At 40.8% G+C, this 17,163-nt stretch overlaps 1 protein-coding gene across 1 annotated transcript in view; it reads right to left on the bottom strand.

The window, feature by feature from the left end:
* Positions 1-17,163, bottom strand: part of CMYA5 (cardiomyopathy associated 5) — an 88,920-nt gene that overhangs the window by 14,029 nt on the left and 57,728 nt on the right. The window contains exons 10-12 of the mRNA XM_070743234.1: positions 15,843-15,989; positions 12,992-13,139; positions 2,932-3,065 (exon numbers count right to left, since the gene is read on the bottom strand). Of these exons, the coding sequence (XP_070599335.1) occupies positions 2,932-3,065; positions 12,992-13,139; positions 15,843-15,989 (429 nt within the window). The remainder of the gene's footprint in view (positions 1-2,931; positions 3,066-12,991; positions 13,140-15,842; positions 15,990-17,163) is intronic.

Below are 17,163 nucleotides of genomic sequence, written 5' to 3'. Positions count from 1 at the left end.
GTGCCGCCGAGTGTGCACATGTGTGCACATGCAACCAGTGCTTCCCTGGACCTCCGCCTGCCCTGCCTCGCCACGAGCCCTTCCTTCTTCTGCGGCGAGTGCTGCCTTCCCCCACCATGAGCCCCTTGCTCACTTTTCATGCCAGCGCTCCCCCACCGCCTGCACTCGTGCCTGCTCCCCCCCCCTCTGCCCGTGCTGCCACCATTCGCCTCTCGCACCGGCTTCCTCCCACCACCCGCGCTGCTGCCTTTCTCTTCAGTTCTCCTCTCGCACTGGCTTCCCCCCACTGCCTGCATTCACGCTGACTTCCCCCCACTGTCTGCGCTGCTGCCATTCACCCCGAGAGCAAGGAACAAAGGGAGGCAAACAGCGGCAGTGTGGCCACTTATCTTATTTTTGCCTGTTTCTGGGGTTTTTCTTTCTGCGCATGTGCAGAAGCGAAACCCCCCGAAATATCGTACATACATGTATTTGCATGAGATTTGGCTTCTGCGCATGTGCAGAAGCTGAACTCTTTGCAGGGACATGTGCGCAGGGCATGCACGCTCCCTGCCCATTCCGGTAGGGCCGGGAATGGTGTCCCGCCCCTGGGTAAAAGCTGATGAAATATATCTTTTTTTCCCCTCATTTCACCATGAAACATTCTTACAACCTCTGAAAGCATAACCAACTAAATCAGTGACCATTAACCTATTTACATCTGAAACAAAAAGTATCTGGAAAGCAACCAATATAGTATTTGCTCCCAACTCATACAGAATATGTTTTCGATTGCCTTTTGATAAATGTCTGGAATAACAGCATCCAGGAAGGCAATTAATCCAATATTTTGCAGAGTCACAACCTTCAAATACTATTTATGCTCCCAATACAATGAAATGACCCATCGTAAACTTTCTTCTGCTCGTATAGCTATTGTGCACAATACAATTAAGCCAAACAGTCAAGGTTAAAACCAATCCTGTCTTGTATGCTATAGCCTTCGATTGTTCTCCAGAGATTTTGCAGCCATAATTCTTTTTTGTATACTAAAAAAAAGGGTATACTATATTTTCATACATTTTATTAATTTGGTATTAAATGTAACATATGGAGCAGCATTTTATAACTTATTTGTATTTCTACACATCTTTACTAAATGCAAACTTCCTATCAGTCTTTGCATCAAATATTCCACCAAGCGGAAGATAACACTTAGACTTATACAGTGATACCTCATCTTACAAATGCCTCATCATACAAACTTTTCGAGATACAAACCCAGGGTTTAAGATTTTTTTGCCTCTTCTTACAAACTATTTTCACCTTACAAACCCACCGCCGCGGCTGGGATGCCCCGCCTCCAGACTCCCGTTGCCAGCGAAGCACCCGTTTTCGTGCTGCTGGGATTCCCCTGAGGCTTCCCTCCATGGGAAACCCCACCTCCAGACTTCTGTTGCCAGCGAAGCACTTGTTTTTGCGATGCTGGGATTCCCCTGCTGGGATTCCCCTGCAGCATCACAAAAACACAGAAGTCCGGAGGTGGGGTTTCCTATGAAGGGGAACCTCAGTGGAATCACAGCAGCGCAAAAATGGGCAGTTCGGCTGGCAAAAGGGGTGAATTTTGGGCTTGCACACATTAATCGCTTTTCCATTGATTCCTATGGGAAACATTGTTTCGTCTTACAAACTTTTCACCTTAAGAACCTCGTCCCGGAACCAATTAAGTTTGTAAGACAAGGTATCACTATATATCGCTTCATAGTGCTTCACAGTCCTCTATAAGCAAGTTACAGAGTCAACATATTGCCCCCAACAATCTGGATCCTCATTTTACTGACCTCAGAAGGATGGAAGGCTGAATCAACCATGAGCCGGTCAGGATTGAAATCCTGGTTGTGGGCAGTTAGCTTGCAATACTGCATTCTTATCACTGCACCACCAAAGCTCTGGTGAGATATTGGCTGACATATGCCAATTCTATATGTTTGTGTCTTGGGTGGGGAGAATAGACAGTTTTTGACAGGATATTTCCAAAGTTTATCAAGCCTGATTTTAAGCAAATGGCTTCATCAATCCATCAAATGTATTCCCCAAAATACAGTACTTGTTTCAATCACATGGCTAATGGGCCTTCATCTAAAAATACAGCTTTTTAAAAAACAAAAAATTAAAAGTATGCTATATGCAAGAAATCATATTAAGTTTTGTACATTTTCTCTCTATTGCTTGTAGAATAGAATAGAATTCTTTATTGGCCAAGTGTGATTGAACACACAAGGAACTTGTCTTTGGTGCATATGCTCTCAGTGTACATAAAAGAAAATATACGTTTGTCAAGAATCATGTGGTACAACACTTAATGATTGTCATAGGGGTCAAATAAGCAATGAAGAAACAATCAATATTAATAAAAATCTTAGGATACAAGCAACAAGTTACAGTCATACAGTCCTAAGTGGGAGGGAAAAAGTGATAGGAATGATTAAAAAAACTATTAGAAATAGAAATGCAGTCTTAGTAAAAAGTTTGACAGTGTTGAGGGAATTATTTGTTTAGTACAGTGATGACATTCGGGGAAAAAACTGTTCTTGTGTCTAGTTGTCTTGGTGTGCAGTGCCCTATAGCAACGTTTTGAGTGTAGGAGTTGAAACAATTTGTGTCCAGGATGTGGTCAGTAAATATTTTCACCGCCCTCTTTTTGACTTGTGCAGTATACAGGCGCTCAATGAAAGGCAGGTTGGCAGCAATTGTTTTTTCTGCAGTTCTGCAATTCAATTCAATTCAATTCAATTTATTAGATTTGTATGCTGCCCCTCTCCAAAGACTCGGGGAGGCTCACAACAATAATAAAAACAATATTCCAGTGAAAACAAATCTAATATTAAAAAGCACATAAAACCCAGCATATTTTAAAAAAGCAAGTTGTGAGTTTTTCCTTAGTTTACCTACCTTTTGTTGAAATCAGAGCAGCTTCACTCTGTTCACTTATTCCAAAGGTATTAACTGCTCTCACATAGAAGAAATAGTTTATGTTTGATTGTAGGTGAACCTTTATTTCAGGCTGGCGAATTCCAGCTAGAGATCTGAAAAAGCAGAAATATGTATAGTTGATATATTAAAAATTCATTTCCCCCCCCCTTCAAAGTTCTGCCCGAATTTTGGGGGGGAAAGAGCAACAAATGACAGAATTTGGATCCTTTTTCCTATGGAAAAGATAAGGAAGGAGGTAGAAGTGTGTTTTTGTATAGCTGTAGCACTTAGACATATATACCGCTTCACAGTGCTTCTCAGGCCTCTCTAAGCAGTTTTACAAAATCAGCATATTTCCCCCAACAATCTGTTTCCTCATTTTACCCACCTCAAAAGAATGGAAGGCAGGGGTGGGTTATAATTTACCTCGCTGCTGGTCCGCTTCCTCCTGCGCAACATGGCCACACCTTGTGGGCATGAGTGCACATGTGCAGTGCTGAAATTTTTTTAAAAAGCCCCCCCCAAAAAAGCCAAAAACAAGATGGTAACACATGCACAGTGCCAAAAACTCAGCTTTTCTGCATGTTCATAAGAAAATAATAATAATTAAAAAATTAAAAAGGAAATATCTTTCCCCCCCCCCCCCAAAAAAAATATGGCAGTGTCCACCAACCGGCGCCGACTGAACCGGTTTCATGATATCATCGTGACATCACCAGCGGGTCACTACCGGTTCGGGTGAACTGGTCCAAACTGGGAGGAACCCACCTCTGATGGAAGTCTGAGTCAACCTTGAGCCTGGTGCAATTCGAACTGCCAAATTGCAGTCAGCCGGCAGTCAGCAGAAGTAGCCTGCAGTACTGCAATCTAACCACTGCTCTGCCGCGGCTCCTAATGTTAATATTACAATTTGTATATGTATAATGTTAATATTACAATATTGGTTGAACATGCTAAAAACTTATAGAGGAACGAATTGTTGAGTATTTTCATTATGGCAAACAGGAAGAACAAAATTGGGATCAAGTATTTGTCCTCTAAATGATTCCAGATAGATGATTTCCAATTTAAATAATTTCATAGCATATCTCTCTCTCACACACACACACACACACGCACAGACGCACACACACAGACAGACAGACACAGACAGAGAGAGCATTTTTCCCAATCATTTCTGAAATAGATTCTGTAATAATTGAGATTGTATATGGAATGACTACGAAGTTTATATTAGATGGAATTTCTGGAGCTCCGTAATGCAATATACAAAACAATTTCAGGAAATGTTTACTATCAAGCAAGATCATTATTGTAATATTTCACTGGTGTCTCAATAATCAGCTAATGATGCTGATCAGCAGGAAGCAGTAGGATTTGGCAAGATCCCAATGCTACACCTTTAAACCAAAAGCTCAATTGTAATTAGCCTTATACTTTTATCAACGTAAGATAAAGGCGCATATGTTATCTTAAGAAAGCAGCACAAGCATGACATTCATTAGTTGAATGTTGTTGATCATAGAACATTGTCTTATTTTATTTATTTATTTATTTATTTATTTATTTATTTATTACTTAGATTTGTATGCCGCCCCTCTCCGAAGACAAGACTGAGGGACAACACTGTTCACATGTGCAGGATTTCATAGGGCACTCCCTATTTTAACCACTTGTTGTCTGTTTGACAAGAATGCAGTTGTCCAATCATAAAGGGGACCTGAGATGCCATAGGATATGAGTTTCAGAAGTTTGTCATGTACCACTGAGTCAAAGGCTTTACAGACGTCTATGTAAATTGCATCTATTGCTTTACCCTGTTTGAGATGTGTAGTCCATATATTTTTGCAGTGTAGGAGTTGCAGGTTACAGGATAATTTTAAAAAAAAACCAAATTGTATTCTTGCATACAATTTATATTGTATTTTCTTCTAGGCTATATCTGAAGTGTACATCTACATTGGCTTGTAGCATAGGACTGTGGCTAAGATCCATATTTTTATTTATTTATTTATTTATTTATTTATTTTATCAAGTACATACTGGAGGTATGTAAAGATATAATATTATTTATATACATCATACTAGTAAAAAGAAAAATAAGAGAAAAACATTAGATATAATAATATTCATATACATGATACTAGTAAAAAAATATAAAGAAACAATAGGACAAGGGACGGAAGGCACGCTGGTGCACTTATGCACATCCCTTACTGACCTCTTAGGAATCGGGAGAGGTAAACAGTGGATAGTCTAAGGGTAAAGTTTTGGGGGTTAGGAGATGATACTACAGAGGTTGGTAGTGAGTTCTGTGCATCAACTACTTGGTTACTAAAGTCGTATTTCCTGCAGTCGAGTTTGGAGCAGTTTACATTAAGTTTGTATCTGTTGTGTGCTTGCTGTGGTTGAAGCTAAAGTAGTCGTTGACAGGAAGGACATTGTAGCATATGATTTTATGGGCTATGCTTAGATCATGTTTAAGGCAAAATAGTTCTAAGCCTTTGTTTTTCAGCACTATACATTGTTTGTAAGTTGTCAAAAAAACCACCTTATTTCTACATGGATCGGTCGCTATGCAACTAGAATACATTTTATTTGATTATATTGTTCATTATGTCCTTCCTCTATTTTTTAAAATATACACTAACTTCAAAAAGAATGATTTTTAGCCAGAGTGAATATCAGTCTCCCAGATTCTTTTTTAGGATTTGATCTGAGCTAAAGCTTTTTCTAATTGGCTTGACCACTCTTCTAACAAAATCAATACTGTAAAAGTAAATATGTGATTTTTTAAAATTTGATTTGGTGGAATGGAAGGAGTGTTCAGGAAGGAGAACATAACCACCTGGGGGAGCTAGCCATCTATTTGCAACACCTTTGGATCTCTAGACCTTCAACTTTAAAGAAAAATGGCTGAAATCTTGCAATAGCATCTCCGGGGAAGTCCAATATTCTGAATTAGAGATTTAACAATGAGATTTTTGTCTGTTTTCTGTTGAAAGAGCTGTACCAGCATCATTTACCATGTGAATGAACAGAAGATGCAGAATATAATGTTGGGTAAAAAGAAGGATCACAAAAAGGTGCTGTATCTATACAATACAGTGTTCCCTCGATTTCCACGGGGGATGCGTTCTGAGACCACCCGCGAAAGTCGAATTTCCGCGAAGTAGAGATGCGGAAGTAAAAACACCATTTTTGGCTATGGACAGTACCACAAGCCATCCCTTAACACTTTAAACCCCTAAATTACCATTTCTCATTCCATTAACAACCATTTACTCACCATTATTACTGGTACTCACCATTGAATAGTGATCCTGATATATGTAAACATAATTATTTGTTAACAATATTTTTTTTTGTTTATTTATTTGCAAAAATTATTAGTTTGGCGATGACGTACGACATCATCGGATGGAAAAAAACCATGGTATAGAAAAAAAACCGCAAAGTATTTTTTAATTAATATTTTTTGAAAAACCATGGTATAGGCTATTTGCGAAGTTTGAACCCGCGAAAATCGAGGGAACACTGTACTCTAATCCAGTGATGGCGAACCTATGAGACGCATGACCCAGGTGGTACGCAGAGCCATATCTGACAGTTATGGCAAGGGGGGCGTTTGCCCAGGTTCGCCTGGTGCACCAGTTGCGGCCCTATTTGGACTGGGACTCACTGCTCACAGTCACTCATGCCCTCATCACCTCGAGGTTCGACTACTGTAACGCTCTCTACATGGGGCTACCTTTGAAAAGTGTTCGGAAACTTAAGATCGTGCAGAATGCAGCTGCGAGAGCAGTCATGGGCTTCCCCAGGTATGCCCATGTTACACCAACACTCCGCAGTCTGCATTGGTTGCCGATCAATTTCCGGTCACAATTCAAAGTGTTGGTTATGACCTATAAAGCCCTTCATGACATCAGACCGGAATATCTCCAAGACCGCCTTCTGCTGCCCGAATCCCAGCGACCGATTAGGTCCCACAGAGTGGGCCTTCTCCGGGTCCCATCAACTAAACAATATCGGTTGGTGGCCCCAGGGAAAGAGCCTTCTCTGTGGCGGCCCCGACTCTCTGGAACCAGCTCCCCCCAGAGATTAGAACTGCCCCTACCCTCCTTGCCTTTCGCAAACTCCTTAAAACCCACCTTTGTCGTCAGGCATGGGGGAACTGAGATATCTCCCCCGGGCCTATATAATTTATGTATGGTATGTTTGTAGGCATGTCTGCTTAAAAATGGGGTTTTTAAACTATTTTAAATTGTAAATTATTAGATTTGTCAGGAATTGTTTTTATTGTATTGTGAGCCGCCCCGAGTCTACGGAGAGGGGTGGCATACAAATCTAATAAATAAATAAGTAAGTAAGTAAGTAAGTAAGTAAGTAAGTAAGTAAGTAAGTAAGTAAGTAAGTAAACAAACGAACAAACGAACAAACAAACAAACAAACAAACAAGCAAATCTCCAGTGTGCATGTGCGCTGGCCACCTTGGGGAAGGCCATTTTCACCCTCCCCAGGTTTTAGGAGGCTTCCCTGAAGCATCTGGAATGCAAAAAAAAGGCCTAACAGACAAACCAGAAGTTTGGAAAAATGGATTTCCAGTTTGCCCGTTGGGCTGTTTTTTCACACCTCAGAGACATCAGGTTGAAAAATGGCCCAACTGGAGGGGGGGCACATGGATGAGGATAAGTGAAGGGCTACCAAATTTTTTACTACCACACTGTGGATGTGGCTTATGGAGGATACCCTGCATTTTCTTTCAACATCTTTCAGTGCAAATTGGGTGCTCTGGGGTGGAGCTCCATTTTAGCTACCCCACTGCATTTCGCCCCGTCCGGGCAGTAGCCCACCCCTGGTGGGGATTCATGGATGTGCAATGTGATGTGCAAAGGGGGGTTGGGTGATGACATGCGTGCATGCTAGCGTGTGCGTGCAGTCCCATTTTTGTCACGCAAGAAGAACAACGTTTGTCATCACTGCTCTAAACCTTTGTAGAAGTCTATCCAAATCTTAATTACTCTCTGCCAACTTGGTACTTTCCAAGGGTTAAAACTGCATTCTCTTCTGACTAGATCAGTGTTTCTCAACCTTGGCAACTTGAAGATATTTGGACTTCAACTCCCAGAATTCCCCAGCCAACAAATGCTGGCTGGGGAATTCTGGGAGTTGAAGTCCAAATATCTTCAAGTTGCCAAGGTTGGGAAACACTGGACTAGATTTTTATCAAAAGAAAAGGAATTTTTTAGAGTTTATTGATAGATATTTTTTAAAAATCAAGGGTCCAATTTCTGAATTCTCTTCTGAGCGAAATCACTTGAACCGCAGCCTTAGTTAAGATGAGAGCAGTAACATGCACAGGGCTTGGCACTTTGGTATCAGTAGCCTCCTACACACTGTTCCACATCCACAATATTTTCACATAACAAATCTGCTCTTCCAGATCGCTGAGGAAGTGCCAACATATGGAGCCAGCACAGAAAACAAACCTAGGCTTCCGGTGAATGGAATTTAATAAAGCTCTTTCTCCCATATAGGGGTGAGACAGAATGGCACATTTCAATATAGACTGCTCAAAAAAATAAAGGGAACACTTAAAAAACACTTTAAAAACTCCAAGTAAATCAAACTTCTGTGAAATCAAACTGTCCACTTAGGAAACGACACTGATTGACAATCCATTTCACATGCTGTTGTGCACATTCAAGTTTGTACAGAACAAAGTATTTAATGAGAATATTTCATTCGTTCAGATCTAGGATGTGTTATTTGAGTGTTCCCTTTATTGTTTTGAGTAGTATAGTAAACTACACTGCTCAAAAAATAAAGGGAACACTTAACAGAATATAACTTCAAGTGAATCAAACTTCTGTGAAATCAAACTGTCCACTTAGGAAGCAACACTGATTGACAGTCAATTTCACATGCTGTTGTGCAAATGGAATAATTGTGCAAATGAAATATTCAATGAGAATATTTCAATCATTTGTTGGGGTTGGCTCTGGCCCAGCTCCTGTCCCAAGGAATGTAGAGGTGGATGTAGGGGAAACATCCACATGCCACAGGCCTGTTTTGCTCCCGATAGAATCTCCCGACAAAGTCTCCTCTGACGAAGGAAGCGTGAGTAGCAGGGAAGAGGGGAATTTGGCAGACAGCCAGGAGGAGATCAATCATCTTTATCATCCCTGGATTCTGAACAAGAACGTATGACGGACCCACGCATGCATAGAGTGAAGCATAGGAGAGAACAACTGAAGGATTATTACAGGAGATAAGTGAGGCCACCTGTGGTTGGGTGGAGCTGCTGTAATTAGTGCTACAGACAAAAAGAGCAGCGTGCTGGTTTAGCCTTGTGGAAGTTTATCTGATTCATAGTTTCGTCAAGATCGTGGTTTTGCTGTTTCCCTGTTCAAGACTGTGTGTGGCCTTTCTGGACTTTGGAATTGGACTCAATTTCCCAGTTACTGGGTGAGAAATTGGATTCCATTTAACCTGTGCCTTGTGTGTACCAGAAAATCCCTTTGACATTTAAAAAGGGAGTTTTTTCTGCTTTTCTGTTGATAAAGACTTTTGGTTTCTATCGTGTGGTGTGTGTCTTTTTGGACTAATTACCCTGTAATTACGGGCGGTTGGGACACGCCGGCAGAACATCATTCAGATCTAGGATGTGTTATTTGAGTGTTCCCTTTATTTTTTGAGCAGTATATTTCACAGACTATTAATGTGAAATCTAATATGGATTCAAGGATCAAAATGATTTGAAGCAACACATTGAGGTACACACTCTGTGGTGGCTAAGCAGTGAAGGACTGCAAAAAATTTTACTACCACAATGTGGGCATGGCTTATTTTGTGGGTATGACTTGCCGGCCATGTGACCAGGTGGGAGTGGCTTAAAGGTCATGTGACTAGCTTAAAAGTGGCTAACTTGACGTCATTCATGTCAAGGGTTTGGGTTAGGGTTAGGGTGCCTGGCTCCTCCTCACCTGAAAGAGATACAATTTCCCTATCTATTTACTATTACTGAACATCCAAAATACTGTATACTATTTAATTCTATGTATATATGACATGTGTGTACATACGTATTACACACAGGCACACAATAATATACATTATCTACTATATAAAGTGTATGTGCACACATGCACACACAGCTCTTCTAAAATTATACACATTCAACCTCATTTACTGTAGAAAGGAAAAACATACCTAGAGCCCAGAAGGGAAAAAAAGAAAAACATTCAAAAAATTTCTACCGCTTCTGCGTACCTGACTGTAGCCGTCGGAACCCATCACTGATGTGAACATATTTATTTAAACTGATCAGGAGAATTAAAAGGTCTTCTGTTGCTGATAGGTAATGATGCCGCTTTTTGCAGCATCTTATTGTTGGGGCACAGGAGAAGAACAGTCAAGGAACTTCATCTTCAGATAATGATGTAGGGCTTAAATGATTAAAAAGGCAGCACTGGATTTGACTCAAAAATCAAATTGCTAGCCACAGCCAATGGCAAGATGTAGCATGATATAATTCTATGGGCCAAGAAAAGTAGTCTAGACTAAGATTATTCATAAGGAGATGGATTTAATTTTTAATGGTTGATATAACCAGAAGCAGCAGGGGGCAGATTAAGTTTTCAACCCAATTCCATTCCTAAAACAGGGTTGATCAGTCCAGCAGACAGAATAAAGCTGCATTTGGCAGCAGATTTTGGAAGGTAATAAGAAAGGAATTAATCGCTAGTTGTTTATTCTAATCTAGGGGAGGGCAGGTTTTTCAATATAAATAGATCAGCTCTTTCATTCTAGAGTAGACATTATGCTTTGGTAGGAAGGAAGGCAAAATTGGGTACAGATTGATCAGTGGTCAGGACTGATGAGAATTGTGTTCCAAAATCTGCAGGGTCACAGGCTACAAACCTTATAATAACTGTGAGATCAGATAAACTTTCCTTGACCATACTGACTGACCAATTTCTGAGCTATTTTCCAACCCGTTGTAAAGACACCAAGCTGGGGAAGGCTAGATTAGATAATATAACATAAGAAATTGCTTCTGGCAAAAAGAATAAATGGTTCACTTAGTTCTTCCGATCGCAAGAATTTAATGTATTTTAAACTATCACAAATGGTTAAATCCTGATATTTCTATCCTGGAAGAGAAATGAGAAAATCAATCTTTAAAAACATTTGAAGTGTTACAGATTATCTGCGTAGAAAATTCTATAAAATAGAGCTACACACTTTCAGTGCTGCTGGCAAAGAATAGCTCCATTGTACTATCAAAGCGTGACAAATTCTGGCAGTTTTTCAGGAGGCTTCCTTGAGCTTTCATGAAGTGATTGGCTACAATAATTTTTGAAAGAATGCAGAAGGCACAAGAAAGGGAAAAGGCAGAAAGAATATAATTCTGTGGGGGGTTTTGGCACCTACAAATAATTCCCCTCTTCTTCCCTATTTTCTACTTACATGTTTCCAATCACAAACCAAAATGTTTCTGAAGTAGATTTTAAGGGGGAAAAAATGGTGATAATCTATCTTTGCAGTCATTAACATCCTGAATATCCAATTTTCCCCCGCCCCCAGAATGAGTGGTGGTGATAGGGGTAGTGGTAAAATATAAGACCATTTGTATTTTGGCATTTTAATTAATTAATTAATAATTTAATAAATTAATTAATAATTTAATTAATGGTATGGTGAATTAATTATTGGGGGACTAAAACCCGAGCTAAGGACTTGCAAAGCTATGGAGTAACTTGAAGAGCTAAGAAAAGCACCAACTTATTGTATCTCATGTACTGTTGGAAGCTGCCAAGCTTTGAAGGATCTTGGTTTGCGAGGATAATTCTGAATATTTTTAAATACATGCAAAAACAACAAAGGAGTCCTAATCCCAACAAATTGGGCTCCTGTCATTTCCATTATTCTCCAAATAGCTTGGAAGTGATCCAAATAAGGGGCAGCAGCGGAGGGCTTAGCTTCTAATTATTTTTTGTTTATTGCTAGCACAAAATAAAGGGATTTGTGATTTATGGCAGTGGTGGGCTGCACCCAGTATGGGACCACATGGTAGTGTGGTAGCAAAAATCATGATGCGCACACAGCTGCGCATTCCCAATACATGCACGCATGCCCCCAAGCGAGATTTGGCTTCTGTGCATACAACGCAAGCAATATCTCACGCGACAACCCTTGTGAGTGTGAGATTTCGCCTATTTTTGGTGTTTTTATGCTTCTGTGCCTGCGCGGAAACAAGAAAAATCGCTGAAAATAGGCGAAATCTCTCATGCATGAGCATCCACACGTGAGATTTTGCTTGTGGCGCATGCGCAGAAGCTGAATCTTGTATCGTGTGAGCACACGCGCCAGCCTCAGAGAACACAACTGTAGCGCTGAAGGTGAGCAGCCTTTTACTGATTTATGGAGTATGGACCCTAAGACAGTGATGGCGAACCTTTTTTTTCCTCGGGTGCCAAAAGAACGTGTGTGCACACTATCACACATGCGCGAGTGCCCACACCTATGCTTGGAGAGGTCGAAATCCGCTTCCTCCATCCCCCCATAGGCCCTCTGGGGGGCGGAATCGTCCTGTTTCTCAACTTCTTGTGGGCCCAGTAGGCTCGTGTTTCACCCTCCTCAGACTCCAAAGGCTTCCCTGGAGCCGGGAGAGGGTAAAAATGCCCTCCTCCATCCTCCTGGAGGCTCTCTGGAAGCCAAAAACACCCGGTCAGAGCCCCTATGCGAGCCAAAAATCAGCTGGCTGGCACACACATGCACGTTGGAGCTGATCTAGGGAAATGGCTTGCAGGCCAATATCTGCTGGCCTGCAAGCCAATAGGTGCCACAGGTTCGCCACCACTGCCATGAGATTAACACCTGGCAGAATGGTCACAACTCTGCAAAAATGGATTGCTTATTTTCTGTAGGAAAACCCAGAAAAGAAAACACTCGCTTTGACATAAGCACAGTCTCTGGGCAAGTCTGTCTAGCCCCCGCTGCATTGTATCTATTCTTCAAAGCAGAAGAGACTGACCTGAGGCCTTCACCTTCAGGGGAATACTGTCTGCAGTACTCAAGTGTAAAGGAATCTGTTGCTTTCAGGTTGCTGGTGCTCCATCGAATAGTGGCAGTGTCCCAACAGATGGTGCAGTCTTCTGATTTTATTTCAGGAATTGGAGGAGCTGTGAATAGAGCGGGATATTTGCTGAGCCACAAGAAAGGCTACAATCGCTGGTTTGTACACGCCAAAAGTAAAAAAAATCCAGACATTTTTCTCCTAACCTATTAAAAATTTGCCATCTGCATTTGATTGTTCGCTTCTTATTTTTGTTACAGGTAGTCATCAGTGTTGAGCTCCTGCTGGCATGGCTAATTGCACAGAGCTCTGTGGCTTTGGTTCGTGAGTGCAGGATCGAGCGCAATTTTGCTTCCCGCACCTGTGCAGGTAGCAAAATCTCACATGGGGATACACATGCACGTGTGTTTCAGCTAAACATGCATGGATGTGTGTCCCCATGTGAGATCTTGCTACCTGCACAAATGCGGAAAGCAAAATTGTGCTCAATCCCACACTCAGCTGCAGAGCTGCGTGCAATTAGCTGCACCTGTAGGAGCTCACCACTGGTAGTCATATTTTAATTATTGCTTGCTCATTGGCTATTAGAATTTAACATGGTGGTGAATGAATGGTGCTTAAGAACTGTTGTGGTTAGCTCTGGCCCAGCTCCTGCCCCAAGCAATGTGGAGGTGGATGTGGGGGAGACATCCACATGCTGCAGGCCTGTTTTGCTTTCAGTAGAATCTGTCTCCTCTGACCAAGGAAGCGTGAGTGACAGGGAAGAGGGGAGTTTGGCAGACAGCCCAGGAGGAGATCAATTATCTGTATCATCCCTGGATTCTGAACAAGAATTAATAACACATCCATGCATGCATAGAGTGATGCATAGGAGACAACAACTGAAGGATTATTACAAGAGAAAATGAGGCCGCCTATGGTTGGGTGGGGCTGCTGTAATTAGTGCTACAGATAAAAGTGCAGCCTGGTGTGTTAGCCTCATGGCAGTTTATCTCATTCATTGTTTTGTCAAGATCGTGGTTTTTTGCTGTTCAGGATTGTGTGTATGGACTCTCTGGACTTTAGAATTGGACTCAATTTCCCAGTTATTGTGTAAGCAATTGGATTGCATTTAACTTGTGCCTTGTGTGCACCAGAAAATCCCTTTGACATTTAAAAAGGGAGCTGTTTCTGTTTTTCTGTTTATAAAAACTTTTAGGTTTTCCTTTTATCGTGTGGTGTGTGTCTTCCTGGACTAATTACCCTGTAATTACAGGCGGTTGAAACATGCCGGCAGAACAGGAACCATCCTAGTACTTAAAATGGTTGCGGTATCCCACAGTTATGGATTGTCATTTGTGACCTTCACCGCAAGCAAAGTGGCAACCATGTGATGTTGTGCTTAATGATAGCATAAGAGTCACAATGACAGAAATGCAGCTGTTGCTAAGTGGTCAGAGATGGGTTTGAACTTATCTCGCTGATGGTTTGCTTCCTCTTGCACTGCGTGGCCATGTCTTGTAGGCGCGTGCACACTTTGTGTGTGTACACACACGCAGTGCAAAAAGATCCAAAAACCCCTCCCCCCAAAATGAAAACGAGATGATGATGCCTGCACCGTTTCAGAAACTCAGCTCCTGTGCATGCACAGAAATTTTTTAAAAATGGGGAAAAAAATCCCACCCCCCCAAAAGAAATCTGTTTTTTTTTAAAGATGGCAACAGCTGACCTGGTTTCATGATATCATCATGATGTAAACAGTGGTTTGCTACTGGTTCGGGCAAACCAGTCCAAAGCGGGAAGAACCCACCTTGGTAAGTGGTGCAGTCACATGACATGACATTTTACAACTGCATTACTTACTGATGGAAATTCTGATCCAATTACCTTCCTCTCCTCTCCTTGCTAAGTTTGCTACGTTAATGACTGTTCTAAGGAATAATGATCAAGGTATATTAAAATGAAGTTACTAGCTTTCAATCTTTTTCAACAGCCCACTGCTTCAGATGAAGGTAATTTTATATTTTTTTTTATTCCTTCTGCTTCTCTTTATTTGTATTTGTTGTTCTTAATATAAATATTGCAATTATTTTACACAATAGATAACAGAAATAATACCAATTAACAATTAAAAGGCACAAGCTGTAACCTGTAATATTTTAACACTTCCTCTAATCCTCATTACCACATTTAAGGCTGGGTATGTTCCCAATTCTATATAAGTTTATAAGTTATAAGCTTATAAGAAAACAATCAGAGGAGATTGTCATGTTATGAACTCTAACAGATGAGACAATACCATGTGAGTAAAAAGACAAAGACAGTCTTATCTATATAACACTCATGCAGGTGTAAATACAGAATACAACCTTCCCAAATCAAAATAGCCTTTTTATGATATGTCCTCTGTCCTCTGCACTTTCTTATGTTCTTTGTACAGTGATACCTCTTACTTACAAACGCCTCTACTTACAAATTTTTCTAGATAAGAACTGGGTGTTCAAGATTTTTTTGCCTCTTCTCAAGAACCATTTTCCACTTACAAACGCAAGCCTCCGAAACTGTAATGGGAAAACGCAGGGAGAACTCTCTGTGGGGCCTCTCTAGGAATCTCCTGGGAGGATACAGGGCCTCCACCCTCCCTGTGGTTTCCCCAATCACACACATTATTTGCTTTTACATTGATTCCTTTGGGAAAAATCGCTTCTTCTTAAAAACTTTTCTACTTAAGAATGAATTAAGTTCGTAAGTAGAGGTACCACTGTACTTCCTTACAGCATGGCTAAAAATATTGAGTGACAGAAAATATTTAGAAGACGAAACAGCTTACCAGTTCTAAATGTGGATTTATCACTGGGAAAACTACATCCTGCATAATTTATGGCCATGACCCATACGCTGTAGCAATGACCAGGTTCCAGATCCTCCAAAATGCAGTTACTCTCTTTCACAATGACACGATATTCTTCAACAAAGCCTACAGCAAATAAAAATAACATGTACACAGGGAAGAAGCCATGGAAAATGCCCTTTCGCTTCATACAACAGCAAGTGAAACATTTGATCAAACAAGAGTAGATTGGCAGGAAAATTCTACATAGAAGTTGGAAAGGGAAGAAATGAACACGATTCATATAACAAATTGTCTCTCCATCCACTTAATGGTTGTTGTTTCTAATGTTCCTCTTCTATTGGAAACAACACGAAGAAAACAATTCAGGCTTGTCTATATTTGGATTTATTTATTTATTTATTTATTTATTTGTTTGTTTGTTTGTTTGTTTGTTTGTTTGTTTGTTTATTTATTCCAATACACAATGAGGGTATATATCTATATACAAATAGTAAAATGCATGATGAAGGTTATAGAGGAGATACTCATAGTAAAATATATCTAAGAAGTAAGAGAAAAGAAGGTATAGTAATAGAACATATCAATGAAAGAATAGAAGAAGAGATATAGGAATAGAAGAAAGGTATAGGAGATGTAGGAGAGCAATAGGACAGGGGAGGGAAGGCACTCTAGTGCACTTGTACTCGCCCCTTACTGACCTCTTAGGAATCTGGATAGGTCAACCGTAGATAATCTAAGGGTAAAGTGTTGGGGGTTTGGGGATGACACTATGGAGTCCGGTAATGAGTTCCACGCTTTGACAACTCGGTTACTGAAGTCATATTTTTTACAGTCAAGTTTGGAGTGGTTAATATTAAGTTTAAATCTGTTGTGTGCTCTTGTGTTGTTGTGGTTGAAGCTGAAGTAGTCGCCGACAGGCAGGACGTTGCAGCATATGATCTTGTGGGCAATACTTAGATCTTGTTTAAGGCGTCTTAGTTCTAGGCTTTCTAGGCCCAGGATTGAAAGTCTAGTCTCATAGGGTATTCTATTTCGAGTGGAGGATTGATTTAAATTCTCCACTGGATTGAGTTCAATGTGGGAATTGAGCCCCCTTTGGAATGTTTCTTGCTATGGGAAGAGGGGAGGGGTGGTTGCATGAGGAGTTAGAGATAGACAAAAAAAAAAATCCTTTTAAAGTTTCAAGGTCATTTTTGTCAGCACTGTGCCGGAAAAAGATGTACGGACCTGGTGGCAGAAGATTAGTGGCCCATGCAGTGAAGGCCTACCAAAACTTTTACTATCACACTGTGGGCGT

The sequence above is a fragment of the Erythrolamprus reginae genome, chromosome 2 (assembly GCF_031021105.1).
Source record: "Erythrolamprus reginae isolate rEryReg1 chromosome 2, rEryReg1.hap1, whole genome shotgun sequence".
In the NCBI taxonomy this organism is placed as follows: Eukaryota; Metazoa; Chordata; class Lepidosauria; order Squamata; family Dipsadidae; genus Erythrolamprus; species Erythrolamprus reginae.
The sequence above is the reverse complement of the archived record's forward strand: the minus strand, read 5'-3'. Positions and strand labels throughout refer to the sequence as shown.